Source organism: Camelus ferus, chromosome 31 (assembly GCF_009834535.1).
Source record: "Camelus ferus isolate YT-003-E chromosome 31, BCGSAC_Cfer_1.0, whole genome shotgun sequence".
In the NCBI taxonomy this organism is placed as follows: Eukaryota; Metazoa; Chordata; class Mammalia; order Artiodactyla; family Camelidae; genus Camelus; species Camelus ferus.
In genome coordinates this window covers 13,837,196-13,864,610 of record NC_045726.1, presented here as the reverse complement: position 1 = coordinate 13,864,610, position 27,415 = coordinate 13,837,196, and the positions used below count along the sequence as shown (strand labels likewise).

The window sequence follows — 27,415 nt, the reverse complement described above, 5'->3', positions numbered from 1 at the left end:
ATTTTTTTTTAAGCCTGGAAATTAAGAACTCATGCAAATTCATATATACTGTCACTGCATCTAGGTTCAATCCTTAGTTTCTTTCTTGCTATATGTAATTGCTTGGTCTTTTTGCTTTTTTATCACAACCCTCAGGTTTTAGAAAGTCTGTTCAGTGTTGGTACAGTGGATTAATAACTTCATGGTAAATTAGCCTTTTTAATGTTGCTGCAGTGTAGGAGAAGGTTCAGCATAGAATTCAAGGAGGGGAAGACAAGGTCATTCTTTGTTTGGAGGCCAGAGCTCTGCCTCGCGGGGTCCCCTGGCCATCAAAGCAACCCTCTTTTCTTCTTTATCTCAGTTTACCCGCACTAGCAAAGGTTGACGCAGACCTAGTTTTCCAGCTCCTGGTCTGTGTGCACTTCTTTGTGGCTGAGTTAACTTGGCTAGGTTTTCCCTCTGAGGTCATCACTTATTTATCTTTCCCTTGTAAAATCTGCTTTCTGAAGAGCTGACAGCCACTTGCTCTTTCTTTCTGTCCTGAGAACTAAAAGAGGTTCATCCAGCTCAGTTCTTCTCAAAGACACCCCGTCTGCACATTGTGCCTGTTTGCCCATCTATAAAAGGAGGGAGAGAGTGCACAGTCGTTCGTGTGATGTCAGTGTAAAGGCTTCCTTAAGGACAGATTAGATAATTGGACAAAAGTGTGAGTTCTCTCCCAGCCTTTGGGGTTTGGATGTGGTGGACTCTGAGAACCTTGACTAGATGGCTGTGACATCATGTGTGTGCTATGAAAAGATTTGTGCCAGGCAGGCCTGAAGGCCTCATTCCCTATCCCATGGGGATCCACTCACCCTGGCTGCCAGGCCCCAACACTTACCATACTTGAGTACTGGGTATTTTTTCACTCACAAGAGATCCCTTAACTTACAGTGACGATACCGAAAAACTGGGACAAGGCCATGCCGTTGTCAGCTTAGGAGGGTCTTCCAAACTCCACATGGGTCACTTGTGTTCCCCTTCTGTTGCTCCCATTCCCATGAGTGTTTGGCTTGATGAGGGCCTGCAGTAGAACTTGGCTGGCAAGAGCTGGAATTAGGAGTGGACCCAGGAGAAAGGGATGGAGCCCAGGGGGTAAAACCGTCCAGATTTGTTCTTATGTTTCTGATGTGATTTGGGATCAGTGCCTCACTATTGGGTCATTGTGGTCTTTCCTTCTAGAGAAGTCTGAGCCTCTCGAAAGGGACAGTGTTTTCTTTGCTAATCCATTCTGGTCTGCTTGCTCTGTTCCCCAGGTGGGACGAAAATACTCATCTGAGAGCGCAAATTAAAAACCTGCTCAAAGCCTAACTAAAGAATATACCAGAGTTCATGCCAGTGGAGGAGAAAAGAAGGAATAGCAGGCACTCTAACCCTGTCTGATATGGGGGACTGAGGCCCAAGCTAGGGAGCCACTTGGGTGCTCAAGGTAGATCTGAGTGTGACATTCGAATAGCAGACTCCCAGCGCCAGACACAGACACTCCTCAAGAACTGAGAGGCCAGGTTTATATCTTCTGGGATCCCTGGCTTCTTTTTTCCCACTCGAGAAATAAAACTGAATTCTCTGCTCACCCTACTCACATCAAAAGCTACCGAAGTGCTCTCTCCATTCATCCTTCCTCTTGGGGACAGAGGCTGGTGTTCAGAATGACCTGTTTTCCTGTCTGCACAGCCACCCTCTCCTCCCTCTCCGTGAGAAGAGCCTCAACATGCACCGGTAGTCTCTTGGCTAATCATCTCTTAGTGTGGTGGGCGTGGAGCAACCTCTGTTGACATGGGGGCCACTGGGGGATAATCCACAGAACAAAAGGTGGCGGCCTCAAGGAGCAGGGTGGGGGTGGGGCCACGGCCGACCAGGATCAGATAGCTCGGGAAAACAGAGCAGTTATGTAACAGTGTTTACCAGGGCTCAGGTGGCTCTGAGAAGGCAGAAGCAGCCCCCTGACAAAAGGCCGTGCCAGGATGGGGACGAGTGGCAGGGAGGGAGGTCCCTGTTAGATGATAACGGAGCAAGTGGCCAGAGGAGATGGGGCGTTGGGATGAAAGGAATCTGCTCTGTTGTTGACAACAGCTAGGTCACCTAGGACAGCCTTTCCTATCCTCATCTTCCCCCTAAAGCTTGCCAGCTATCTGCGGGGTCAGGCCAGCAGCAAGCTAGGCTGGGGCTGGGGGGAGGAGTTGAGAAATTGGACACCTGGTTCTTGGCTGAATTTTTGAACTTCACTACTTTTTTCCCTTTAATCTCACACTTTTCAAAGAGGAGAGATTCTTCTCCCTAAATATGGGCAGAAAAGGAGGAGTCGGTCCAGGTTCCTTATGCTCTGTGCTCCCACCAATCTCTCATCCTCTCTACTGTGAGGCTGGGTGGGCACCAGGGAGCACGTTGGAGGGATCCTGTTATAGCCCCTCCTTGGTCCGAGCACATAGCCCCAGACTCTGGGAGGAAGAGTGATTTCCACCAGTGCCGGGGCAAAGCAGGTTCTGACCTGAGACAGAAGGTGATAAGCCCAGCAGGGCCTCAGCAGACGGGCAGAAGTCAAAGCAGCTAAGGAGAAAGGCTCAGGTCTCCAGCGAGCCCTACCCCGCCTCCTCCAACAAAGCCGTTTACTGGACTCCCCAGTCCCATAGAGATGAAGCTGGTAGCCAGTCCCCAGCTCCTTGCCCATGGCTGCCACCTCCCCTTGTGAGAAACAGGAAGTTGGGACCTTTGTCAGCTCAGCTGCACCCTCTACATTAAATATTTATCTTGGAGTCCAGGTAAGAGCCCTAGAGAATAAGAGAAGCTCGTTGCTGGTGACAGAGGGCATGGCCAGGATTCCTGGCATTGGAAGATCATCAGCTTCGCCATCTTTGGAGAACAAGGAAGAACATGAAAGAGATGTGGCCCTTCATCGCGAGGATCCTAACAGGTGGGGAAAAAAAAATAGTGACGGGGAAAATGGGCACATACTTTTTCCCTGAGAAAGGGAAGAGGATGGTGCCCAGGGGTGGGTAAGTGTCCCAGCTGTAGGGGAGGGAAATGCATTGCTCTCTGCCCTCAGGTGGTCCCAGAGCTCCTACCCTCCTTTCTGATGCGGTCTTCTGTGAGCAGGGGCTACCCATCCCATCCACATCCCTTCAGCTTTCCTGGAATCATAGATTCTTGGAGATCTTGAGCTCCCTACTCAGTGCAATAATTGCCTTTATGAAGACTGCCCCACAATTGGCAGAATTGGAACCCCTGAAATCATTTAAAAGCTCTTCCTTGGAGACCTTGGATTTGCTTCCAAGTATGCACCCAATGGGGTCACTTCCGCTAGTACAGCCGGTCTGTTTCCCCGCTGCCACCGTGTGGACACTGGAAGCTAGGGGGCATGTCCCTTCCTCTCTCTCTCTCAAACTTCACTTCAACCTAAGCCTCTGCTCCTCCTGCTTTTCACATGTGAGATTATTTCAAGCTGGTTCACCACTACCCAGATAGCTCTTTTAAGATATAGCTAATAGCATCAGTGAGGGTATGGAGTTTAAAAATGGTCTCATCTTTCTCCACTCTTTCTTCTCAACTTTTAAGTTGAATGATGTGCCTGGAAAATAATCTGAAGTGCATGGTGACCTTGGGGTACGAATCTTACACCCAGTAGGTATACAGTAAATGGTTTCATATTTTCATAATTTATAATTGATCACTCCTCAAACAGATCTGAAATTGCCCAATAACTGTTAGCTATTTGGTTGGCTTGGGGCTTAGGGTCCCAGAGCCAAGGCAAGGGCTAAGAAGTACCCCCCAGAGGCTTTGCATTAGCAGTGAACATTCGCTAAGCACCCTCACTTTCTACAACAGGCCCAGAGTGGGCACAGAGAGAGGCTTGGGGGAGAAGGGGAAGGGAGATGGCCGGAGGGATCTGGAACTAATAGGCGCGGGCTCTTGGGACCGGTGTCAGAGCAGCGGGAACAGAGGAAAAGCAGCAAGATCAAAACAAATACGGTGTATGGGAACACCAAGACCCTGGTAACCCCATCCCCGCCAGAGGGACCCCGCCCTCATCCTCTTCAGGGGCGCGGCACACCCGGGGGCCGCTCCCTTAGGCTGATTTCCTCCTGCAGCTGCCCTCCGCGGGGCTTGCACGTGCGTGAGCACCCGCCCCTTTGCCAGTGTACGCGCGCGTGTTTGCACACGCCCGGACGCGCGCTCGTGCAGGCGTAAAATCTCTCAGCTGGGAAGGGAGGTGGCGGGGCCTTGGCTCCGCCTGCTAGGCCGCTGCCAGTGCGGCGCCCTTATCGCGGCCCCAGCCTGTCTGCATCCCGGTCCCGTCTCCGAGGCCGCCCGCTCCGTATCAGTTGCTGGCTGGACCCGGGCTCTTTAATCATTCCTGCCCTCCCTCCGTCCTGGCTCCGCCGCGCAGCGGCTCCCTTCCCACCCGCTGGAAATGCCGCTGGAAACTCTGAGTGGTGCTCGCCGGCCCCCGCCCTCGCCCCACGCCAGCCCCGCGGTGGGGGCCGGGGAAGCAGTTGGGAAACCGGAGCGGCCTCCCCAGGGACCCTGGGCGGTCCCTCCCGGCGCCGCCTCGCGGCCGGCCCGGCCCCCGGCAGGGCCCACGGCGTCCCCGCGGCCGCCCGCCCGCCCGCGCCCCGACGGGGGGCACTCGCACGCCCCGGCACGGCAGCCCGAGCCCCCGCCCTCCAGCCCAGCCCGGCCCACAGTCCAGATCGCGGGGAGACACACGCCGCCGCCCGCCCTCCCGCGCGCTTCACGGTGCTTCCCCCCAGCGCGCGCCCTCGTCCCCGCTCCGGCCCCGTCGATTCCCCTCTTCCTCCTCGGGCGCCCAGCGTCGCGGAGGCCGTCTGACCCGGTCACGAGGGCGGACGACGTAGCCCGGACTTCTCCCTGCCCTCCCTCCCCGAGGGCCCGCCGCGGCCGCGCCAGGCAGGAGCCGGGCAGAGATGCTCCTGTCCTCTCGGGCGTCCTCAGTCCCCGCCACCTGCTCGCCTGGGAAGGTAGGTGAGGGGAAGAAGAGGCGGTGGAGATGAGGCGGGGCTGTAGTCAGGGAGGGGCCCACGCCCAACCCTAGGGGAAGGCAGAGAACCCCTCCTCCTGGGGTCCTCATCCCAAATTCTGGGGAGCAAAGAGGTGATAAGTCCCACACCCCAATCCAGATAAGGTGAAATTTGAGATTACCTGTCCTTGTCCACGGGGGCTTGTAGCTGGCAGGTACCCCAGAGTGTGCCTGAGCCAAACCCCTAAGGTCAAGGCAATATTCAGAGGTGGGAAGGAGTCTGCGAGCCACAGCAGGGCTGTTTCACCTCTTCCAGCCCTTTGGACCTGGCTGCCAGGGTGGAGGGCTGCCTGAATTCTGAGAGGACCCAGGAATTTCCTGGCACCCCCTCTCCTCTGCCAGATGCGGGACCTATTCCCCTGGGCCTCCATCTTCCTTTTGAGATGTCTCCTGGTACACCCACCCGGAGCAAAACTCAGCCCTGCATATCCCCCGGATGCACCACAGGGAGCAGTGTTGGGGAGTGGCTGGCTGGACCACCAAGGATCAGCAACCCCTAAAAAATCATGTGGTGTGGGCAGACCTGCCCACCCCTTCCTTCTAGAGGGCAGCTCTCAGTGAGCCCAGCAGGGTGCGCCCCGGGAAGAGGGAAGAAGGCCTGGTCGGTCAGCTGATGGTTGGGACTGCTGATGCTGACCTCGCAACTTGGCGTCCAGCGGTCAGCTGGCCAGGGAGGGGTTGCTGCTGGAAACCAGCCTGCCCCAGCCCTCCGGGTCTCCCACTCTCCCCTGCCTCAATTTCCCCCACAAAGGGAGGGAGCACAGCAGGAACTGGGGTGTGTCTGCATGTTTTGCTTTTGGTAGGAGTCCTAATTGGATCCAGCTGGAGAGCTGCCCCTCCTCCAGCCTCTCAGCCCTCCACTCCCCCCACAGCCAGGGATGGGCACTGAAAAGCTATGTCCCCAGCAGGCCTTTTTGAATGTCAAAAGGAATTCCCACTCAGAGCAGAATCTGGGAGCTGCCCCCAGCCTTGTCTGTACCCTCCAGCCCCCCATGGCCTGAGCAGGAACTGAGTATAGGAGTAATCACAGCCCCCGGTCATACCTTCATCCCCTCTGGCCTCCATAACACACACTCCCCCACTGCACAGCCCCCACCTACCATTCAGCTGACATCCTTCTGTACCCACAGCCTCTATGCTGTTCACGTGACCCCCCACGGTACCTCCTACAAGTCACATTCACACACTGCACTTACACTCCACCACACACACGCAGCACGTCACGAGGCCCTTGCGGCCCTCCTGTGAGCCCCCAGACCCGACAGGCACACACAAGCCTAACTCTGAATAAAAACGCCAGAATTGGTCCAGTGCCGGCAGGTGGCGGAGGTTGGCTCAGCTTCTGGCCCCATCCATCGGAGAGGTGAGGTGCACAGCTCTCTGGCACCAGAGCCCTGTTGGACAGCCTCACCACCTCCGGATCCTGGATGCCCAGAGCCCTCTCCCCTGACCTAACCTTTGCCTGGGGCAGAAGAACCCAGCTGGCCGGTCAGCTCCCAGGAAGACCCTCAGTTCAAGAAACAGCCTGGAGGTGCAGGAGGAAGGGGATGCGTATGCACGTGTGTGGCGTGTGTGTGTGCACGCACATGTGTGGCACTCAGCACCACCTCTCCTCCGGAAGCAAGTCCAATTTTGCGCTCACCCACTGCTTTGCTTTCCACCTGTACCCCTCACTCGCACCCCGACCCCTCTGAGGCTTCAGTCCGAGCACAAGAGGCCAAAGGAGGGAGCTGATACTGCTTTGAGCTTAGAAGGAGTGGTTCCTGTGGCCTGGAGATGCCCCTGTGTTCTCCCGTCCCCGGAGCCTTGGCCCTGCTGGGCAGTGGGCAGCGCCCTCGCTGTTGCCTGGGGCCTCTCCCCCAGACTGAGTAACCCCTGTGCCTGCTGGCAAGCAGATGCTCACACGGGGCTTGGGGGAGGCAGAGGGGACTGAAACAAAGTCCCAGCGCCCAGGCCCTCCTCTGCCAGCTGCCCCAGTTCCCTCGGCCTTCCCTCTTGGGGAGCAGGCTGAGCTGTGCAGTGAGAGCCCCAGAGGGGCTGGCCAGCAGGCCTGTTCCTGGCCAGCCTCCCCTCCTCCTTGCCTGGCCTCCCCCTCCTCCACTCCCACCCGGAGCTCCTGCCCGCGGCCTAACAAGCAGCCCATTGTGCCTCTGGGAGCCGGCACGGGCAGCCTGCAAGCGGGTGCCCGCTGTGGCCTGTTTCCTGGGTCCTGGAGCTCCCACCCCGCTGGCCCGACCCCCTCCCACAGCTGTTCCCTCCTCCCCCACCCCGAGGTCGGAGCCCAGAGGGCACGGGCAGCCTGGCCCAGCAGGGCTTTCCTGTTCTCCTTCCTTTCCCACAGAGGACACACAGAGGAGCAGCTGGTACACACGGAGCCCTCCAACCTTGACCCGAGCATGCAGGCCCCACCCTGCAGCCTCCCAGCTGGGCTCAGCCTGGATGACTTCATCCCCAGTCACCTCCGGGCCCATGTAGGGTCACCCCCCCGGGGGACACGGGTGAGTGTGACAACAAGGGAGAGGGTTACCTTGGGCCTGTAGTTGGCGGGGACCTCTCAGGGCAGGTGGGGGAGCAGGAGGATTACAGGAATGGAGCTAGGGAAGGGGGTGGACCATCAGGCGAGAGAGTCCTGCTGGTTTCCTGAAAAAGCATGAGGCTGGCCCTGAAGCCTCACCGTGGGGTCTGGCTGTGCCCTGGTAGCCTCCCTCCCACTCTTGTGCCAAACCCTCTGGGCCTGAGCTGCTGCCGCTCCTGGCCCCTCCCCACAGGTGCCTGTGATCCGGAATGGTGGCTCCAACACCCTTAATTTCCAGTTCCATGACCCTGCGCCCAGGACCGTGTGCAATGGGTACTTCCCACCGAGGAGAGATGCTCCCAGGCACCCAGGTGGGTCTGCTCGGGAACACCTGCTCCAGGAGCCCTGTGATGAGGAGGGGTGCGGAGGGAGGGTGAAGGGCCAGAGCTTCCTGGGCCCTGCCTTCTGGCACCACCCTGGGTCAGGGTGGAGGGGCAGGAGGCGGAGGGGGGCCTCCCAGGTCCCCAGGACTGGTTAGCTGAGCTAGCTGCCCCTCCCTACGTGAGTGTGCCTGTAAGTGGAACTGCTATGGGAGAGAGCAGGCTGACACATCCCTTCCCCTCCCTCCCCACCCAGTGCCAAGGGAAGGAAGTGTGCAGGGGACATAGCCTTAGGGGCCAGGGGACCTCCAGCAGGCCCGCACAGCTTGGATTGGGGGTGGACGGTGGAGGAATGTGAGCATATGTTGGCTGTAGAAGGGGTGGGGGCCGAACCCACAGTAGGCCCTCAGGGCTGCTCCGGGCTGTGCTCACCAGCCCAGCGGAAGCTTGCAGAGGCTGCTCTGGGAGGCTGCCAGCTCCTGGGCTCCTGTGAGTCAGCCCAGCCTGGGCCACGGGGTCTGGGAGATCCTGGGGCCTCCTGGGTGCAGGCTCACCCTGAGGGCCCCCTCTCCTGAGGAGGGTGGCATCCTTTATTGAGCATTTCCTTGAGGCAGGCACTGTGTCAAGCAGTTTATTCATTTAACAAATAATTGTTAAGCACGTAGAACATTCTGGACACTGTAAAGACACTTTACAGGCCTTAACTCACTTCGTCCCTAGATATCCTGGCAAAGTAAGGTGTGATTATCCACATCACCCCAGTGCAGAACCTGAGTCTCAGAGATGTTCGGTCACAGAGGCTGAGCTGTGATTCAAACCCTGGTCCATCCTGCCTGGAAGCCCTTATGCTGTTAGACTGGCGACTTGGGGGCAGGAGTTTCTCTTGACTGTGTGTCAGGCAGTATCCTGAACACAGTCGCACACACTGGGTCTCCCTGCATCTTTGCCATGACTACCCTCATTTTACAGACGTGGAAACGGAGGTACTGAGAGGTTCATTGCTGTGTCTAAGGTCATACAGACAGCAGGTGGCAGAGCCCTAGTCTGGATTCAGGTTCTCCCCACCAGGCCCAGAGTCTTTTCTGCCACACCCCGCTGCCTCCCCAGCTGGGATGTCTGTCTCCGGCATTCCCTACAAGTGATGATTCCAGCTCTCATTCTGAAAATTCTTAGGACATCCCCAGCAAAGCAGGGGGTCAGGGTGGAGACGGGCACAGATTTCTCAAGACAAAATGCATTTCCATTCACTTTAACTGAAAAATAAACAGAGGCCTGTGCTCCTGCTGGGAATGGGGACATTTGTAGAATCTGCATCATCAACTCAGACAAACAAGGAGATGTTGAAACTTTTGAACCCGCAGGGATCCATGTTCCGAGGAGCTAAGGGACAAACAGGCGGGGGTGGGCTCCAGCCCTCTGCTAATACTCCCCTGCCTGTGCCCTACAGACCCTGCTTGGTGTCAGACCTGGCCGGGCCCTGGGAACCGGCCCTCTGGGAACCAGAAGACCCCTGCCTCCCAGCATCCCCAGAACTGGTCAGCCACGTGGACCAAGGACAGCAAACGTCGGGACAAGCGCTGGGTCAAGTATGAGGGAATCGGGCCAGTGGATGAGAGCGGCATGCCTATTGCACCCCGATCTGTGAGTCCAGGGATGGGGCTCAGGGATCCTGGCTGAACTCCACTTCCGACAATAAAGGCTGTACCCAAACCATGCCAGACTAAAGCAGGGGTTCAACCATGATGAGACTCGGGGGATCATGAGCCCCATAAAGTTACGGGCACTCTTGTGTGTCTGAGTTACACAAGTGGTCTGTGGGGGATGGAGGGAACCTAGATGGTCCCCCAGGTTCTTAAAGGTAGAGAGCCACTGCTGTAAGGCTGACCCTGGCAGGGACCCCGCCCTGAGTTTCATAGCCCCAGGGCCTGGCACAGCACTTGTGAAGCGGTTGCTGATTAAGTGACTGGCTGAATGTGAAGGGAGGGTCCCGAGTGAGAGGCCTCACAGGGTGACAGAGGTGGGAGGATCCGGGGGTCCAGGCTCAGAGGGGCCCAGCTTCTAGCAGCTGCCTGCCTCTAGTTCTCCACCTCTTCATCTGAAACTCAAGTTGGTTACATACCCTTGCGCTTGCCAGGGCTGTTTGGCGTGACACGTGAGGCAGGGGGTGTGAAATACATTCCTACCCCAACCCCCACCGATACCGTTGCATTTACTTTTCAATACATAGAAACACATGCTCTTTGTGGAAGCATCAGAAATACAGAAAAGCAGAGAGAAAAAAAAGTAAACCATCCCAAATGTCACAACTTAGGGGGCCTCACTGGTGGGGGTCCTTCCATGTATCTTATTCAAACATAACACGCCACACACTGCACGGAGCTATTGTTACCAAAGCTAACACAACAGCCCACCCGCTGGGGCTTCTGTGGCCGCCAGTGAGGAGGAACTTCTGGGGCTTGATGTTGGGGCAGTGGCCTGACTTTGCCCTCTCTGATCCCAGAGTGTTGACAGCCCCAGGGACTGGTACCGGAGAATGTTTCAGCAGATTCACCGGAAAATGCCAGGTGAGACACCCTTCTAGGTGCCCACTCTGCCTGATTGGGCTCGGGCCCCTGGGGCTTGGGGAGCGAGAGGTGGGAAAGGGAAATTACTGCTCAGGGAGGTCTTTCCACCCACACCAGGCTCTGTGGTCAGTGGTCACTAAAACAGGCCAAAGGAAGGATTCGCTGCCACCTTTCTCCCTGTCCTGAGGGAGCAATGACCAGACACCACCCCAGGTGTCCTCTGAGGATGCTGGGAAGCCTCGAGGTCACACGTTCACTCAGGCAGTCACTTAACCCTCTATTAAGCATTTACTGTGTCAGACGCGATTCTAGGCGCTGAAGATAAAATGGAACAAAAAAGAATGTCCCTTGGGGGAGAGTATAGCTCAGTGGTAGAGTGTGCTTAGCATGCACGAGGTCCTGGGTCCAATCCCCAGTACCTCCATTAAAAGACAAATCAACCAATAAATAAACCTAATTACCACCCCCCTCAAAAAAGCAACCAAAATTTAAAAAAAAAAGAATGCCCCTGCCCTAGTGAAGTTAAGACAGAGGAGGAATGCAGAATAAACAGATAAATATTTAATGTGGCAGATGGCGGTAAGGACTAGGGAGGAGAAGGCCAGGGGAGTGTGCGGTGCAGGGAGGTGCAGGGCCGTGCAGGGCCCGAGGAGGAGCACTGCAGTACCCGGAGCACCGGGGTCCTGGAGCAGAGCTGGCGCCTGGGGGCCCAGAGCAGAGTCAGCTGGTGTGATCCGGAGCAGCAGGGAGAGGCTGGGCTGGAGTGAGAGGGCGCATGGTGGTAGATGGGTTACGAAGGTGAAGGTGACACCTAGGGCCTCTGGGGCCATTATAATATAAGGACTTTGGCTGTTACTCTGAGAGAGCTGAGGAGCCACTGGGAGGTTGAGCAGAAGAGTGGGTGACGTGCTCTGACAGGCGATGGCTGAAGAGACTCAGTTTGCCTGCCAAGTGACAAAGAGATGGGACAGGTGGAGGCGGGGGACCGGTCAGGAGACCTGGCTTTAACCCAGGCTGAAGACAGCGGTGTCCCGGGCCAGGGCAGTAGCAGCGGGCCTGGTGGGATTTCAGAGACAGAGTCATGGGAATCTGCTGATGGATTGGACGTGGTAGGAAAAAGAGGAGTCAAGGGTGACTTTAAACCTGAGCGAGTTGATGGAGTTGCCATTTATAAATGCATATAAATGCCGGGAAGACTGTGGGAAGTGCAGGTCTAAGAGGCATTCAGTTTTAGATAGGGTTTATCCAAGTCTGTAGTTCAAGGGCGAGGCCGATGCTGCTGAAAATACCTAGGACTCAAAGAGATTTTGATTAAAGCTCCCCAAATGATTCTGATGTGCAGCTAAGGCTGTGAACCCCTGGATCAGGTAGCATTTTTAAGACAAAAGACTAGACAAGATCACCTAGGGAGACGGAGAGGCAGAGGCCCAGGGACCGAGCCCTGAGGCACTTGGTTCAGGAGATGGGCAGGAATCAGTTATGCAGCCCGGAAGGTGCAGCTGGGGAGGGCAGGGAAAACCAGAGTGGTCTCCCTGAAGCCGCATGAAAGGGAGTTTCAAAAGGAGGAGGTGGTCCCCTGTGACAGATGCCACTGATGATCAAGTAGGACTGACCATTTGATTTGGAAACGTGGAGGTCACTGGGGTCCTTGATGAGGGGAGTTCAGGCTGAAAGGGGAGACAGTGAGTTCCGTATGGTCAACGGTTTGCTGCAAAGGGAAGCAAAATCCGAGAGCTGGAGGAAGGTGTGGGATCCAGGGAGGTGGTTTTGGTTTGCATTTAAGGTGGGAGCAGTGGCAGCATGTCTGCCTGCCAGGGGGCCCACGTAGGCTGGCTCGTCAGTAGCTTTTCCTAGAAGGCCCCAGAAACTCCTGAGCACTTGGAGGAGTGGGTCTGGGCAGAGGGGGAAGGACAAGCCTCTAGGAGAGGGTGCAGAAAGGGAAAGAGGGCGAAGGGGAAGTGGAATTCCCCACACTGACCTGTCGAGGGCAGGTCTGCAAAGGCCAGGGAGAGGGCGTGCGTGGGAATGTGGAGAGGGAGGAGCCGGAGGGTTTGGGCCAGGCTGCTGCCCCTGTCGGCTCACTCACACCCTAAGTCAGCCAGAGGCATTTCAAGCCCTCCCCAAAACAGCCCTCCCAATTCCTTCCCTCCCTCAGGACATTCTTCAGGCTCTGACTCAGGCCCTGGGCCCTTGCTCTCGGCAGGAGGGAGGTGGGGAGCCACGGGGCAGCCTCACGGGGCTCCCTGGCCTGCTGCCCCAGTCCTAACCTGGTCCTTTTTCACTCCCACAGACCTGCAGCTGGACTGGACCTTTGAGGAAGCACCCAAAGGTGAGGGGGTACATGTGGCCCACCCCAGCCTGGCTCCTGCATTTGCCTTTTTCTGCAGCCACGCCTGACTTGGGGGCTCCCCAATTGGCTTAGTTCAACTTGAGAAGTTTGTGTAGCTCATTTCCGTGAGCTCCAAATCCCCTGGAAGATGGTAATTAAGAGCCTCAGCTTCACTGTCCAGGGAATGCCTAGCATTGGCCGTGATTTCTCTGGGCCTCTCTTACGTCACCTGTGAAATGGGGTCACCCCAGAGATGTTTTGAAGGTTTAGTAAAGAGTGTACAGCTCTTGGCACCACGCCCACATTTAGCAGTCCAGAGCGTCACCCCTGTTCCCACGAGCCACCCAGGAGAATGGGTGGGTGTGGGCACCAGAACCTTCAATAGTCACCCAGGTGCCCTCAACCCCAGCTCTCACCTTCCCCACCCCTTCTTGTCTTCTCACTTTCAGTGGCTCCAGGGTCCCAGCAAAGGCATCCAGGGCCCCAGCAAAGACTTGCTGCCAGGCCAGGCCAGACGTCTTCTCTGAGTGGGTGAGCTATCCTGGGGCAGAGGCAGGAAGGCTGCGGAGGGGCTTGGGCGTCCTTGTGGGGACTGGCACCCCCTGGTGGGCAAAGCCAGTGCAGCCTCCGAGCAGGCTGGCGGGCTCCCCCCAGGGCTCTGCTCCAGATCCTCAGGGTCCCCACTGCTCCAGATTCTCCCGTCCCCACCAGAGCTAAAGGGGAATGGCGGGGGCAGGGGTGGGCTTTGCGCCATTCCTGGTCAGGAATGCCCATGATGCCTTTGTGGTTGGTGGCAGGAACTCGTCACCCCAAAGACCCACGCATTGTGTTGGGTGGAGAGCGGGGCGGCCCACAGCTAGGCATGGACCTTGACCATCCACTCTGAAGCCTGAGAGGAAACAAGGGGTATAGAGGGCCCAAGCTTCCTCCCAGAGGCCACTGAGAGAGGAACCCTCCAGACAGGACTAGGACGCTGTTCCTTTTCTCTTTGCAAATGGCACGGGCCCAGCCCGGGCTGCCAGGGCCCTGAGGGTTCAACTCAACCTTCTTCTCTGTCGCAGTGTAATCAATGAGTTTCTTATTCCTTTGTGGGGAGGGGGTATCCTCACTGGCATAGCCTTAGCTGGGTTGTGGCTCTTGGCATCATCAATAAAATAGAGAGAAGAGCTCAAGATTTGGACCCAGAGTGCTAGATTCAAGCTGGTGTGCAGCCATTAGCCATGTGACCTTGTCAGCTTAACGCATCTAAGTCTCACTGTCCCCATCTGTTAAGTGGGGATCAAGGTGGTCGTGAAAATTCAGGCACGTCGTCAGTCTCCACAAACAGTATTAGTCCACAGGCTTAATTATGACCAGAGCGCCCTTAAATGGGAACAACGTATTCCATTCTCCTTATCGCTGTTGTCACTGACGCTGTTTCTAGGAGAACAGAGTCATAGTTACAGCCGACGCATCCTGACCCTCCCATCCAACATTCCATCATTTGATAAGCTTGGCACACTGGTTCCGCTTGGTGGAAACATTCAACCTCAGCAGAGGCTGGAACGTTTAAGCCATCTAGGAAGGGCACCCTGGAGGGGAACTAAGGCAGATGTGACAGGTCGTATCACTAACCCAGCTCCTCAGGGAACTGAGGCCCGCGGAGCAGAAGTAACTCGTCCAGAGCTCCCAGGTCGGGCCTGCAGGCTCTGCCCCGTCCTGAGTTTTCCTGGGACTAAGATGCAGTCCCACATCCTTGGGCATGGAGGCAAGACCACTCGATCATGGCAGCCAGAAAGACCAGCTTCATCGAAGCTGCACAGGCGCTCATGCTCACAGTCACCAGGCCAGACAGAACACCAATGCGGGGCATTTCCCCAAGGCCAGCAGGAAGGGGCCTGGCCCCTCCGAGATCTGCTCCCTTCTCCTGGCTGTCTCATGTACGTTCCCTCACCTAAGCGTCACCACACACTCATGAAGGTGGAGGTCATTCCCATATTATAGGTATAGAATCTCAGGCTCTGAGAATTCATTAACTTGCCCAAAGGTGACACAGCCAAGCGGTGGAGCTGGAATTTGGACTCAGAGCTCATCACGTTACTGTGTAACACGGCTTCCACAGCCTGGAGCAGGTGGGGAGGGGGCGCAGCTCCCTCATCAGGGCTTGTGCTCATTGCGCCTCAGTTTCTCTAAAAGGACACTGAAGAGATGTCCTTCCCTTTCTTTAGAAGAAGCTGGGACCTCCCTGAACAGTTTCTCAGAAGCACCTTCAGTCGCAATCCTGGAGCTTCCTCCTCCCTGCACCAGACCCCAAACCAGGTAGCCCGCCCAGCATCCTCCCCGCACTGGCCCCAGCGCCATGCTCTTTGGCCAGGGCCCCTGCTGCAATAGCATCAGTAATGGCTTTTTTCCAGCTTGGGGCCTGTGTAGCAGGAGAGCCCAGAACCCTTAGGAGAGCACTGACAGGCACTAGGGTGGGACAGCATCCTGCAAGCTGCTTTTTGAGCCTGGCCAGTGTGCCAGTACTCCCTCTATTCCAGCTGATGCCCACCACCCCCACCCCATGCAGGTGCCCAGACGCCAAGAGAAAGCAGACAATGTCTGGACGGAAGAATCTTGGAACCAGTTTCTGCAAGAACTAGAGACTGGGCAGAAGGTGAGTGTCAGCCTGGGCCTCTGGAAGAGGATGCACCGGCAGCTGGTGCATTTTGGGGAGCAAGTTCACCCCCTCTGACTCACCCTTTCCACTCTTAGCCCAAGAAACCACTGGTAGATGACCCAGTTGAGAAGCCCTCCCAGCCCATTGAGGTGAGTGCTGCAGAGTAGGTGGGCGGGAGGGGAGGCAGCATGTTGGGGGACCAATGAGGGAGATTCTGGGTGGTGTTGGTCTCAGTGACCATGGGTGAAGGCCACAGACCCAAAGCTCAGACATCTCCAGTCCCATACAGTTTACCTCTGTATCCTCAGCACCCAGGACAGTGTCTGGCATACAGCAAGCGCTCAGTAAACATGGTTTGAACACTGTGCTGATCAAAGCAGATGTGAGAAAGGAGTGGTCAGTGTGGACTGGAATTGTCAGGAAGTATTAGAGGTGGAGCTTCGAGGCTAGGCAGAAAGAGGGCACTCAGGATGGGGGAGACACAGGCAAGAACTGGAGAGGCCTGTGTGTGTGTGTGTGTGTGTGTGTGTGTGTGTGTGTGTGTATGAAGCTCAGGTGGCCAGATGCGCAGTGGGAGGGAAAGCAGCTTGGGGACAGTGAAGCCAGCCTGTGGAAGGCCATAGAAGACTTGATGGGAGAGGAAGTAGGGAGCCCAGAAGGCTCTAGAACAGAGAATTAATGGCAGAAAATGGCCCTGAGGCTCTCCCAGGGAGTACAGGAAGGGTGAGCTGGGTCAGCGGGGTGAGCGGGAGGGGCCTGTGAGAGTCTGTGGCAGGGCCCTCCTGACACCCTGAGACACACCTCCTGGCAGGCCCAGAGGTAGGCAGCCTGGCCTGGCCCTGTGCCCTGAGCCTGCCCTTTACCCAGGCACCCCGTACTTTGTCCAGCTGCCCACTGAGCTTTTCCCGTCTGACCTTTGACCAGGGCCCCCCATGGTGCGCTCCCCGCCCCCCCCCCTACATCTGCCCAAGTCTCTCCCCCTAACCTGCCCCCAGGTCCTGCTGGAGAAAGAGTTGGCCAAGCTGAGCGCAGAGCTAGACAAGGACTTGCGGGCAATTGAGACTCGGCAGCCATCCCCCAAGGTACCTCCCGGTGGACGCAGGAACCCAGAGCCACGGCAGCCGGGCTGCGGTGGGAGGGACAGGCCGAGGAGAAGTGTCGTCTCCAGCCGCACTCGTGCGACCCTGGGCAGACTTCATCCCTGTCTGCTCTCTACTCCCTGAAATGCAGGGCGTTCACTGTTCCTAGTGACCCCTAAGAGCCCTTCCAGGCCGACTCCACGTCAGCCTGCCGTCCGGTGCCGGCTGGGGGGCTAGTGGTGTCCCCCACCCCTGCCTCCGCCTCGTCCGGGTCCGGCCCCCGGGGCCTCAGCCCGCCGGGACCCCAGCCCCTACGAGGCAGCGGCTTCCCCGGCCTCCCTCCTCCTTCCGCACCCGCGGTTCTCCCCCGCCCGGCCCCTCGCTCCTCCCGTTCCCGGCCCGCCGCCTGCGCCGGCGACTCTAGGACCCCGCGTCCCTCCCGCCCCTCTCTTCCCCTCCCTCTCCCCCCCTCCCACTCCCTTCCGAGCCGCAAACTTTTCCGGAGGCGGCGGCCTCGGCTGCGGCGGGACCGGCGTCCCGGACCCTGACCGCGCCCGTCTCCCGCACAGAGCTCGCAGGCGCCCCGGCTGTGCCAGGAGCCGCGGCCCCCCGCGCGGTGAGTGGCGACGGAGCCGGGCGGGGCGGGAGGGGCGCCGGCGGGGACGTGGCGCGGGGAGGGGGCGAGCCCCGTGTCGCCGACGGCGGGAGGAGGGGCCCGGAGCGCGGAAAGTGGCCTCCGGGGACCCGATCCGCCACTGGCCGCCAGGGGGGCCACCCCTGCCCGGCAGAGGGAAGCCTGCCCCCAGCTCAGGACTCGGGTCGCACTTGCCAGGGGATCCCGCGCGCACTCCCGCCTCCCCCACCCCGGGCCGCACCCTTTCCCGGCCTTGACCGCTCAGGAAGTAGGACATCCTGCGAGAGCCCCGGACCTAGGAGACGCCTTAGGAGGAGGCAGTGGGAGATGGCGCGGGGGCGGGGGGGCGGGGGACGACTTTTGGGCGGTCAGGGGTGAGCTGGGTAGTGTGTGAAGCTCCAAGCAGGTGGCTCACTCGCTGTCACCCCGCGCAGCCCGGCCTCCGCTTGGAGCTCCAGCTACCCGAATGCACTTTACCAGGGCTCCTCCCTGAGACCCCACAGGATGGCGGATGGAGGAAGCCCCTTCCTAGGTCGTAGGGACTTTGTCTACCCTTCCTCAACCCGAGGTAAGGACCAGATTCTGCTCTTATTCTAACCCAGACGCCCACCACCACTACCATACCAGATCTGCTGGTGCTGGGGGTGGGGCAAGAAGGTCTTCCAGCCCTCTGCTTCCACTGAATCCTACCCCGGGAGGGGAGGGGAGCATAACCCTATCCCAAGCGCGCCCCACCCCATGGCCTTGCCAAGCTGAAGCAGTGCTTCTCCACAGATCCTAGTGCCTCTGAACGAGGGGCCAGCCCAGCCAGGAAGGAAGAGAAGAAGGTAAGGGGAGGGTGGGAGCATTAGGGTCAGGGTGCAAGGAGGGCCTGGGGTGGGACTGAGGTGAGCCCCTCTGTCCTCTCTCTGCTGCCCAGAGGAAGGCCGCCCGGCTCAAGTTTGACTTCCAGGCACAGTCCCCCAAGTAAGTGCCCTTCTCTCCCCTCTCCTTCCCTCTAGGGAAGTCCGGGTGGACCAGGCTGCAGTGGGCTCCCCAGAGGGTGGAGGGGACTCTGGGTACGCTGGGCAGGGTCTGGAGGGAAGGAGGACCAGGAGGCCCTCAGCTTGCTGAATGTCTTTGCTCTGGCCTTCAGGGAGCTGACTCTGAAGAAGGGTGACATTGTCTACATCCACAAGGAGGTAGACAAGAACTGGCTGGAGGGGGAGCATCATGGCCGGCTGGGCATCTTCCCAGCTAATTACGTGGAGGTGAGCAGGGGCCTGGCTGGGGTGTCGGATGGCCTGCAGAGACTTAAGAGATGCAAACCCCTTTAACCATCCAGGGCCCCCTCTCCGGAGATGGCTGCTCCCTCACATTTGGCAAATTTCCTAAGATGTAAAACTGTGGGCAGGGGCTCGAGTCTCAGCCTCATTCATGCCCTTAGGAAGTGTTTGTTAAATGAGGGCTAAAGGTGGAGCCCAGCCCACAGGGCAAGAACCAAGTGACCCAGCTCCTGCACCAGAGGCCACCAGCCCAATCAGCATCCCAGGCTTTCAATACTCAGAAGCCATCTCTCTTAAGCTGTCTTTGAAAAGAATCCTAATTACAACTTCCAGGAGTATGATGTGTGCGGCAGCCCACAAATCACATCTACTCTCAGCATCTCCTTTGTGTGTGTTATCTCCCTTGTTCCCCTCATTAACCTGGGAAAGGGATGGATTATCCCCATGTTACAGATGCACTTGCTAAGGTTCAGAGATAAGTTGTTATGTAGGAGATCCGGATCTGAATCCAGAGATAGGTTGTAGATTTGATAGACGGCTATAGGTTATCTTTATATTTGCATCTTTGAAAGAATTTCAAGTTATCTAATTTGTTGGCAAAAAGTCGTTCATAATATTTTCTTATTGTCCTTTTAATGTCAGCTCCAGAGGCATGTCCTTTCTCTCGTTCCTGATATTGGCAATTTTTGTCTTTTCTTATTCTGGTTAGAGATTTGTTAATTTTATTGATCTTTTCAAAGAACCAGCTTTTGATTTCATTGATTTTTCTCTGTTTTTGTTTTCAGTTTCATTCATTTCTGCCTTTTTATTATTTCCTTCAGCTTGCTCTAGCTTCTTTTTCTAGTTTCTTAAGGTGGTAGTTTAGGTTATTGATTTGAAACCTTTTTTCCCTCATGTTATCATTTAATGCTATAAATTTCCCTCTAAGCACTGCTTTAACTATATCCCACAGATCTGGATATTTTGTTTTTTTCATTCAGCTGGAACTGTTCTGATTTTCTTTGTGATTTCCTCTTTGACCCATGGGTCGGGTTGTTTAATTCAGGCTCTTGGTTTCATACGCATCAGTAGACCTCCCCTACCCTCAGAACGATGTCCCTGAGCCTGAAACTCCAGAAAGTACATACAGTATTCCACGTCATCAGTCACTTACATCTTGGTATGAAATAGTTTATTATCTTCTTGACTTTTCTGAGTAGGGTGAATCGAAGAGAGCATGGGGACTCTGGCACCTGGTGGGGTGCAAGGGGAGGAGGAAGAGGGACACGTGGTTCTCAGCGGTGGTGAAATGGTAGATCCTCACTTTTAGAACAGGTCACCAGGAGTTCCCTGCTCCTTGAAACTCATTTGTTTCTGTGCTCCAATTTAAGCTGTCTCATCTATGCACTGCCACTGTCCACTCTAATAATGGCCACTCCACATACCTCTGGTGGTAATTCTTTTTCCAGGAACATTCTGGGACTAACCACCCCCTTGGCTGTGCTCACGTCTGGCCACCCCCAGGCCTGTGTCTGGTATCTGTCTCCTCCCTGGCCTGGGGACAGATCTTGCCCATCCCGCCCTCTCTTTGTGTCCTCACCCTCCCAGGAGCCCCAGGTCTGTGCCCAGGTCATGCTCAGGCTGAATCTTTCTCATGACCTTTCTTCCTGCAGGTATTGCCGGCAGACGAGATCCCCAAGCCCATCAAGGCCCCGACTTACCAGGTGCTAGAGTATGGAGAAGCCGTGGCCCAGTACAACTTCAAGGGGGAGCTGGAGGTGGAGCTCTCCTTCCGGAAGGTGCGCCAGGCCAGGCAGGACGTGGGGGGGCAGGGCAGGGGCAGGTGAAGACAGAGGTAAATAGGTGGGAGTGAAAACGTGTTTTAAAGAATCAAGTATACCCATCTTCACTCAGTATTTCAAAATTCCTCCTGATCTCTTTGGATATATTTCCCTTAATTTAGCCCATTTTTGAAAAATTGATTACTTCTAGAATAGTTGTGCTTTTTTCATACTGCAGGTTGGCAGGCTATGCGGGTCACAATCAGCATTTTTAAAAGAATAGAATGGAAAGATCAGCATGTTTTGTGTGTAGAAAGGGAATTTCATCAAACTTTTAGGCAGTTATGTATATGTGTGTATGTACTAGAATGCCATTAAAACACATTTTTTTTTACCATAGATCACGGTCCAGAAAGCTTGGAAAATGTTGTCCTAGAAAGCAGGGAACTAGTCTCTGTTGGTTGATTTTGGGGCAGAGGCCATGAATACCCCCTAGTGAATGTTTCCCCGGAAGAGCTGGCCCCAGGAAGGAGGAAGCTGGATGGAGAGAGGTGGGGGCAGGAGGGAACCAGAGACCATCCTCCCCAGGGGAGCCCCAATAATGTCAGTCAGCATGTGGGCTTGAGGATGCACCAGCTGCCCTTGGGGAGTTTGGTTTTTGATGCAGTGGTGACGGGATCCCCTGGGGAGGAGTTAGAGAGACAAGACCTGTCATGGCAGTTGTGGTTAATGCCTGCCCAGTGCTTCTTACCTGTCTGCCGTTGAGCTGTGTGACCTCCAAAAACTTGCTGACCCCCTCTGAGCCCAGTCCCAACGTGGATGGTGTTAGGTTTAAATGAGCCTGCCCAACACAGGCATCCTCAGCTGCGTGGCGCTGGGGAGGGCCCTGCAGATACTCACTCCCTCTCTGCGACCAGGGGGAGCGCATCTGCCTGATCCGCAAGGTGAACGAGCACTGGTATGAGGGCCGCATCTCGGGCACCGGGCGCCAGGGCATCTTCCCTGCCAGCTATGTGCAGGTGAGCCGGGAGCCCCGGCTCCGGCTCTGTGACGACGGCCCCCAGCTCCCTGCATCTCCCCGCCTGACCGCCGCCCGCCTGGCCTGTCACCCCAGCTCCCCGTTAACGCCACGCAGCCCAGCTGACCCCACCGACTGGGGGGGCCGGACCTCCCCCCGCCGCACGGGCTTCTCTTTCCCCGCCCAGGAGTCCAGACCCCCGACCCAGGTAAGGTGACCCGCCTTAGATGGGAGAGCTGAGCCCTGTTCCCCGTGCTGTTTCCCCCATTCCTGTGATGGTCTACACTTTGGAACCCCTCCCATACTGGTTCGGACAGACTAGTGGGGTGACTGCACAGTCCCACCCTGGCCTGGAAGACTTCAGACCCTTCCAGGTGGTTCTGCCCTAAGCTGCAGCCCAGGGAGGCAGGGGTCTCTAGCTGGGACCCCAAAGTCAGCCCAGGCCTCCTGACCTTCCAGAATCCACCCTTGGGATTTACCTGTATCAGCTTCTGGGGCAGGGTGTGCTGGGAGTCAGGGGTCTGCCATTCACCTGCTGTGTGACCTTGGGCAGGTGACTTACCCTCTCTGGAACTGGGTTTCCTCACCTGTAGAATATTCCTCACCTGCAGAATGGGGATAGTAGTTCCCGCTGCAGAGGGTAGGTGGTAGGTAGTAGCTGGTGGGTAAAAGACAGAGCCACTGGTCCTTGTGCTGACATGGCCCGCAGGCAGGTGCACCTGGGCCTGCGTTCAGCCGCTCACTCAGCGAACTGCTGTGAGCAGCCGCGGCCAGTGCACGGGCCTCCTCCCGCTCCCAGCTCTGTCTGTGCTGGCACTTCAGATTTTTATTTGAATGCTGACACTTCAGATTAGCCACCTACCCTACCTGGGCGCAACTTCCAGCACCTGTGAAGTGAAACGGTCGGACAGAGCTCCCTGTGCCATGGGGATTATGAGCTAAGACGAGGCAGTGTGGGAAGCTGCTCCCAGTGATGTGGGCAGGCATGTTCACTCCTCCCCCCTCATGCCTGCATGTGCCCACCTTCCCTCCTGTGGCCCCCAGAGTCTCGGCACCCCCAGGTCAGCTGTGTCCCATCCTGGAGGCTCCAGCCATCCCCTGGACCTGGGAACCTCCTCCCCCAACACCACTCAGATACACTGGACCCCGTGAGTACCGTCTGGGGTGCTTGGTCAGGGGTGGGGGGGCTACCCCGCAGGCAGTATGATCACACTGACCCCCCTCACACACCCTTCCCCCTAGCCCAGGGTGGATTTGGTAAAGTACCACGGAGTGCTTGTCTTTGCAGCGCTGATGGGTGATTTTGGCGGCAGGTGGTGGGTAGGGAGGCACTTTGCGGTGTTCTTGACCTTTCCCTGCCAGCCCTGGGCCTTAAAGCAAGCCTTCCACACTGAACCCCTCAGCCTCAGTCTCCCCACTGGGTTTCCAGCCCTGAGGTCAGTGCGTGTATGCACAAAGTGTGGGAACTGGTAGGACAGATTTGAAGGCCCTGCGAGCTCAGGGGAGGCAGAGTTTGGGTGATTAGGGCTTGGAGGGCAGCGAGCAGGCCTGGGGATGAGTGCACTGAAGCCAGACACAATCACCCTCCCAGGAGCTGGGCCAGGGGCTAATGGGAGTGCTGGGCCTGGGAAATTCAGAGGATGGGGCAACCTTGGTTTTAGACTATCCAGGCCTGGTCTGGGGAACATCAAGGCTATAGTGGTTGCCATGACAATGTTTCCTGCAGGTACCGGGCGATGTACCAGTACAGGCCCCAGAATGAGGACGAGCTGGAGCTGCGGGAGGGGGATCGGGTGGACGTCATGCAGCAGTGTGATGATGGCTGGTTTGTGGGTATGTGGGCCTGGAGGGGGCAGGTTGGAAGCGGGTGTCTCAGGGTCCTAGGGGGATGGGCTGGGGACAGGCCAGAAGGGGTATCTCAGGGTTCCTGGGGGGATTTGGGTGGCTGCTACTGCCTGCCAGTGCTGGTTCAGCAAAGATTCATGGGCTGAATCTACCCACCTACTTCCAGCCTGGCCCTGGCTGCGTCCCCAAAGCCAGCACTTTTGTTGTTTACCTTCATTCCCTGAAGAGGGGTGGGGCCTGGGAGGAAAGCAGCCAGGGTCATCGATGAAGTCAGCCGGACTTGGGGCAGCAGGGCTCCTGACCCCCAGCGCCCTATTCCTCTGTCTCTGGATCAGTCCTTGCAGGAGAGGGGTCCTGCCTCCTGAGACACTAAGCCCCTGATGGGAAGGACAAAGTCTCACACCTGTGTAGCCCCTGCTCCCTCCCCCACCCCCTGCTAGGAGCTAGTCTTCCCACCCCCCCCCCCCAAGAGGAGACAGAGGAGAAAGATCCCAGCCCTCTGGGCTGGCCCAAGGGCAGCTCAGACAAAGGACTAAAGCAGGAAGCCTCAGGTTGGCCTTGGCCTGGTTCAAGGTGACCAACCCAGCAGGCTTCACGTGGCCCCTTTTCCCAGAGTGGGCAGGCCTGTCCAGGCCTCAGCTTCAGAGAATGGGGCTGTCCTTAGCAATGAACAGTGTCCAAAAGCTCCCGCTCAGCAGCCAGCAGGGCCTCAGGGTTAGGAGGCTGCCTGGCCAGGGGTGGTCACAGGGCTCGTCCCTTGACCTAGCAGCCTGTCCTTTGTCGTCTGCATCCCAGCACCTCACAGCTGACCGAGCTTCTGACACACCAGTGATAATGAAGCAGCAGCTTGTTTGCAGTTCTTACCTTGGACTGTTGGTCTTGGACTGTACTCTGTGCACTTCCACTTTTGCTTTTGTTTTTTTTTTTTTTCACAATTCCTAATAAATACAAGAGATAAAAGCACCACTTCTGTGGAATAAGCCACAAGTGCTTTTTGAGGAACGGTTTAGGAGTTCAGCTTTCCAGTCACACTGGTCACCATTTTGAACAGAGCAGGTCAGGGAAGGCTTCCTGGAGGAAGCAGGGGAGCTAGGCCTTCAAGAGCAGGGGAAGGACTTGGGGAGGCACAGAGGAGAGAGAGGCAATCCAGGCAGAGGAAGAGTATCGGCAAAGCCTGGGGCAAGATGGGCCAGGGCTGCTCAGAAAGAATTCAGGATGCCCGCCTGTGGGGAAGGGAAGGCCCAGGACTTAGATTTCATTTTATTTTTTTAAATTAAAAAAAAAGTCTAGTACTTTTTTTGTGTGTGGTGGGGAGGTAGTTAGGTTTATTTATTTCTTTATTTTTTAATGGAGGTGCTGGGAATAGACCCCAGGACTTCATGCATGCTAGGTGTGCACTCTACCACTGAGCTGTACTCCCCCTGATTTCATTTTATATTCCTGTATTTTCTGGCATTTCTCTTCCTCCACCCCAGGACACAGGTTTCTTTGGGATTGTAGCAGCCAGAGGCCTGGATTTGAGTCCTGCCTCTCTGCCTGAGCAGCTGGATGCTCTGGGGGAATTCACTTGGCCTTCTCTTAGGACTTACCTGCCCTGTTTCTAAAATGAGTGTGTCATACCCCCGATTTAAGCTCTGTGATTCATTCTCCTGTTTCCTTGCTTTCCCGAGGACGGGTGGGGTTATTTAATGCTGTGTGCAAAGTAAGACATAGTTGATAAGTGCTCAGATTCGCCAATCTTACCGAAATCATGATGTGTGGCTTGGCCCCTCTGAGCTTCTGCCACTAGGGGACAGGAGTGAGGAAAAGCAAATCCTTTCTCCCTGGGACAGGGACTCGGCCTGCAGTTCTGGGCACTGCCAGCAGAGGGCAGGGCTCCCACCCGCCCCCGACACCCGCCTCTCCCGACACCCCCACCCAATTCCTGTTAAAAAAAAAAAAAGTGAGGAATGCTCTTTTTGTTTTTCCTCTTTCAGGTGTCTCCCGGAGGACTCAGAAATTTGGGACATTCCCTGGAAATTATGTAGCCCCAGTGTGAATGGTCTCCGTGGCAACTCAGAGCCCAGCCAGGATGGAGTGGGGAGCAGTAGCACTTACGGGATGGAGAGAGGACCCCCCACTCTCCCACATCCCCCTCCTCCAGGACCTGAGCTGCTGGCATCTGCACGCAACCCCAGCAGCCTTCCCCGTGGAACCTCCCTCGAAGCCCCCTGGACTGATTCCCACCCACAACTCACAAGCATTCCTCTAACAGCCCTTTTATTTCCTCCCCTACCCCACTTCCCAAATACAGAGGTCTGCTTTGAAGTGGAGACTGTTTCCAGGCCTTATTGAGACCAGGCCCCCGAGTCCCCCACCCCACCCTGCTATGGCGTTTCCTCTAACAGGGACTGGCTTCCAGCTTCACCCCCATGGGGTTCCTCTAACAAGGACCAGCTTCCTAACCTAACAGAGACCAGAGGCCCTCTGCGCCTGGAGGGGATTCCTCCCCTTTCACTCCAGCTTGCCTGCCTTCCCCCTTGCCTTCTGCTTCCAGCTGGGCCTGGGAGTGAGGTGGGGGATGGACGCAGCACTTCCTTAGCTTTCTCCAGGCCTGGCGAGAGGCCTTGCCCCAAGGCCCCCTTGTCGCTAAGGCTGCCAAGCCCTGGGCCTCGCCTGTGCTTAACTGCCCTGCTGCTGTCCTGACCAGGGTAGGTGCGGCCCCCGAGGACTGGCCTACCCCAGATGTCTTCCAGGGAGACCGCTGTGTGTGTCCTGCCTGCTCAGCTCCCCCAAGTCCACTCTGGAAGAGAATGTAAAATAAATCTGGCTACCAGGGACCTTGCGGTCCTGTTCTGTTCTTTTGGCTCCTCCTGCTTAGAATTATGGGAATTCTTTCTGCAGCGGCTGTGCTGGGAATCAGGTGGGCTGTGAATGAGTGAATGTGTGTGTGTGGTGAGGGGAGGCTGGAAAGGCACCATTATTATCTCTAAAGATCTCAGGTCTCAGGCAGGACTGGGCAGCCCCAAGGACTGGGCAGCTGTCTGGCGAGCAGTGCTGAGAGAAGAACGGAGGTCACGGGGACCAGGGCAAGGCCTGATGGTGGGGAGAAACCAGAGATGGGAGCTGAATGTGGCCTTGCTTGCGGGCTGTTTGCTTCTGGAGCCGCCATAGGCTTACTGGCCTAGATGACATATTTCTTTTTGTTCTGCTCCTACTGTTTTCCTTCTGTGTGCTCCATTTCCACACCGAAGCGCTCCTGTGTTTATTTACTTTCTTTTTTGGGCTCGGGTTTTTGAGCAATCGATTGCAGGAAACTGGGAGTGGTGGGGCACAGCCAGCCCAAGTGACTCCTCTGGACTAAGGGCAGAATCCTGGGGCTTAGTGTTTCCTGTGGGGCAAGGGTGGGGGCCCAGTCTGGGCCTGGCTGCTCTGACGAGGAAGAAAAGCTCCATTCCTTGGCTACTGCTGGGAGTGGAGTGGGGTGTAAGGTGTGGCCCACATGTTATCTGATGTCAGCCTCCCAATAGGCAGGTTATGATTCCATTTTACAGGAGGAGAGACTGAGGCTAAGAAATTAAGTGGTCTGGGTGGTATCATTATAAAATGCTGAAGTCAGGTCTGATGACTGTTGCCACTTCACACAGTCTACCAGCTGCCTGGGAAGTCCTGGTCCAGAGGCCCTGGGGAAAGAAGGTCATGGGTGAGGTCAGGGACTTCCCTAGGGCAGCCCTGAGCCGGGCTTCTCTTACTTTCTTCCTGGCAACCCTGTCATTTAGGCCTGTCACTTTGGGCACCCGCACCCCAGGTGGGTGGGAAAAGGTGTTGGTGTTTAGTTCTGTTCAGACGGGTGGGAGAGGCCAGTGAATGACAGGGCTGTGGCCAGTGCTGGGCAGGTTCCTCGAGTCTGGGTGCAGCCCGGGCCCCACTGGTGGTTAAACAACACCTTGAAGGACAAGACCTGCATGTGCTCCTCCGTCCATTCCAGCCACCCCAGTCCTCAGCCTGGTCTGCTGCTAGGTTGGCAGGTCCGGCCCATCCTGTGGAAGTGACCATTCAGGAACCCGCCTGTTCCTGACCCCCCCCCCCGCCCCCAATCCCAGCTCCTTCGCATTACCTGATGCCCTCATCAAGGATATGGAGGGTGTGGAGGGGGGGAGGGTGTAGCTCAGTGGTGGAGTGCAGCTTAGCATGCACAAGGTCCTGGGTTCAATCCCCAGTTCCTCCCTTAACAAATATATAAATCAGTAAACCTAATTACCACCCCCCCAAAAGAATATCAGAGTTGAGCCTTCCTTTCCTTGGGGTAGAGACCAAATCCAAACCTGCTCTTTGGTGGGGCCCTGGAGCCTCTGC

The 27,415-nt window shown here is 56.6% G+C and overlaps 1 protein-coding gene across 4 annotated transcripts; it reads left to right on the top strand.

Moving 5' to 3' along the window:
- The first annotated feature begins 2,783 nt into the window (after positions 1 to 2,783).
- Positions 2,784 to 25,920, top strand: SORBS3 (sorbin and SH3 domain containing 3). Of its 4 annotated transcripts, none has more exons than XM_032470918.1 (21): positions 2,905 to 2,929; positions 7,395 to 7,551; positions 7,867 to 7,939; positions 9,396 to 9,589; positions 10,449 to 10,512; positions 12,803 to 12,841; positions 13,291 to 13,372; positions 15,049 to 15,139; positions 15,390 to 15,476; positions 15,575 to 15,628; positions 16,475 to 16,561; positions 17,128 to 17,174; positions 17,627 to 17,760; positions 17,967 to 18,019; positions 18,112 to 18,158; positions 18,328 to 18,442; positions 20,110 to 20,235; positions 21,135 to 21,443; positions 22,280 to 22,383; positions 22,962 to 23,068; positions 25,057 to 25,920. In XM_032470918.1, exons 2-21 carry the CDS (start codon positions 7,450 to 7,452, stop codon positions 25,116 to 25,118), a joined length of 1,977 nt encoding a protein of 658 aa, XP_032326809.1. In that variant the 5' UTR covers positions 2,905 to 2,929; positions 7,395 to 7,449; the 3' UTR covers positions 25,119 to 25,920. The 4 variants fall into 4 exon arrangements, 3 of the variants coding, with proteins under 3 accessions (XP_032326809.1, XP_032326808.1, XP_032326810.1); XM_032470917.1 differs by having other exon boundaries at positions 2,906 to 2,929; positions 7,822 to 7,939; XM_032470919.1 differs by lacking the exon at positions 2,905 to 2,929 and adding an exon at positions 4,314 to 4,994 and having other exon boundaries at positions 7,822 to 7,939.
- Positions 25,921 to 27,415: the final 1,495 nt, after the last annotated feature.

What these genes read in the sequence shown, in the direction of transcription:
- SORBS3 (XM_032470917.1), top strand. Translation starts at nt 7,450, where the DNA reads ATGCAGGCCCCACCCTGCAGCCTCCCAGCTGGGCTCAGCCTGGATGAC. An exon ending in AGATGCTCCCAGGCACCCAG is followed by an intron (nt 7,940 to 9,395) that starts GTGGGTCTGCTC and finishes TGTGCCCTACAG; the next exon opens with ACCCTGCTTGGTGTCAGACC. An exon ending in AGCCCTCCCAGCCCATTGAG is followed by an intron (nt 15,629 to 16,474) that starts GTGAGTGCTGCA and finishes ACCTGCCCCCAG; the next exon opens with GTCCTGCTGGAGAAAGAGTT.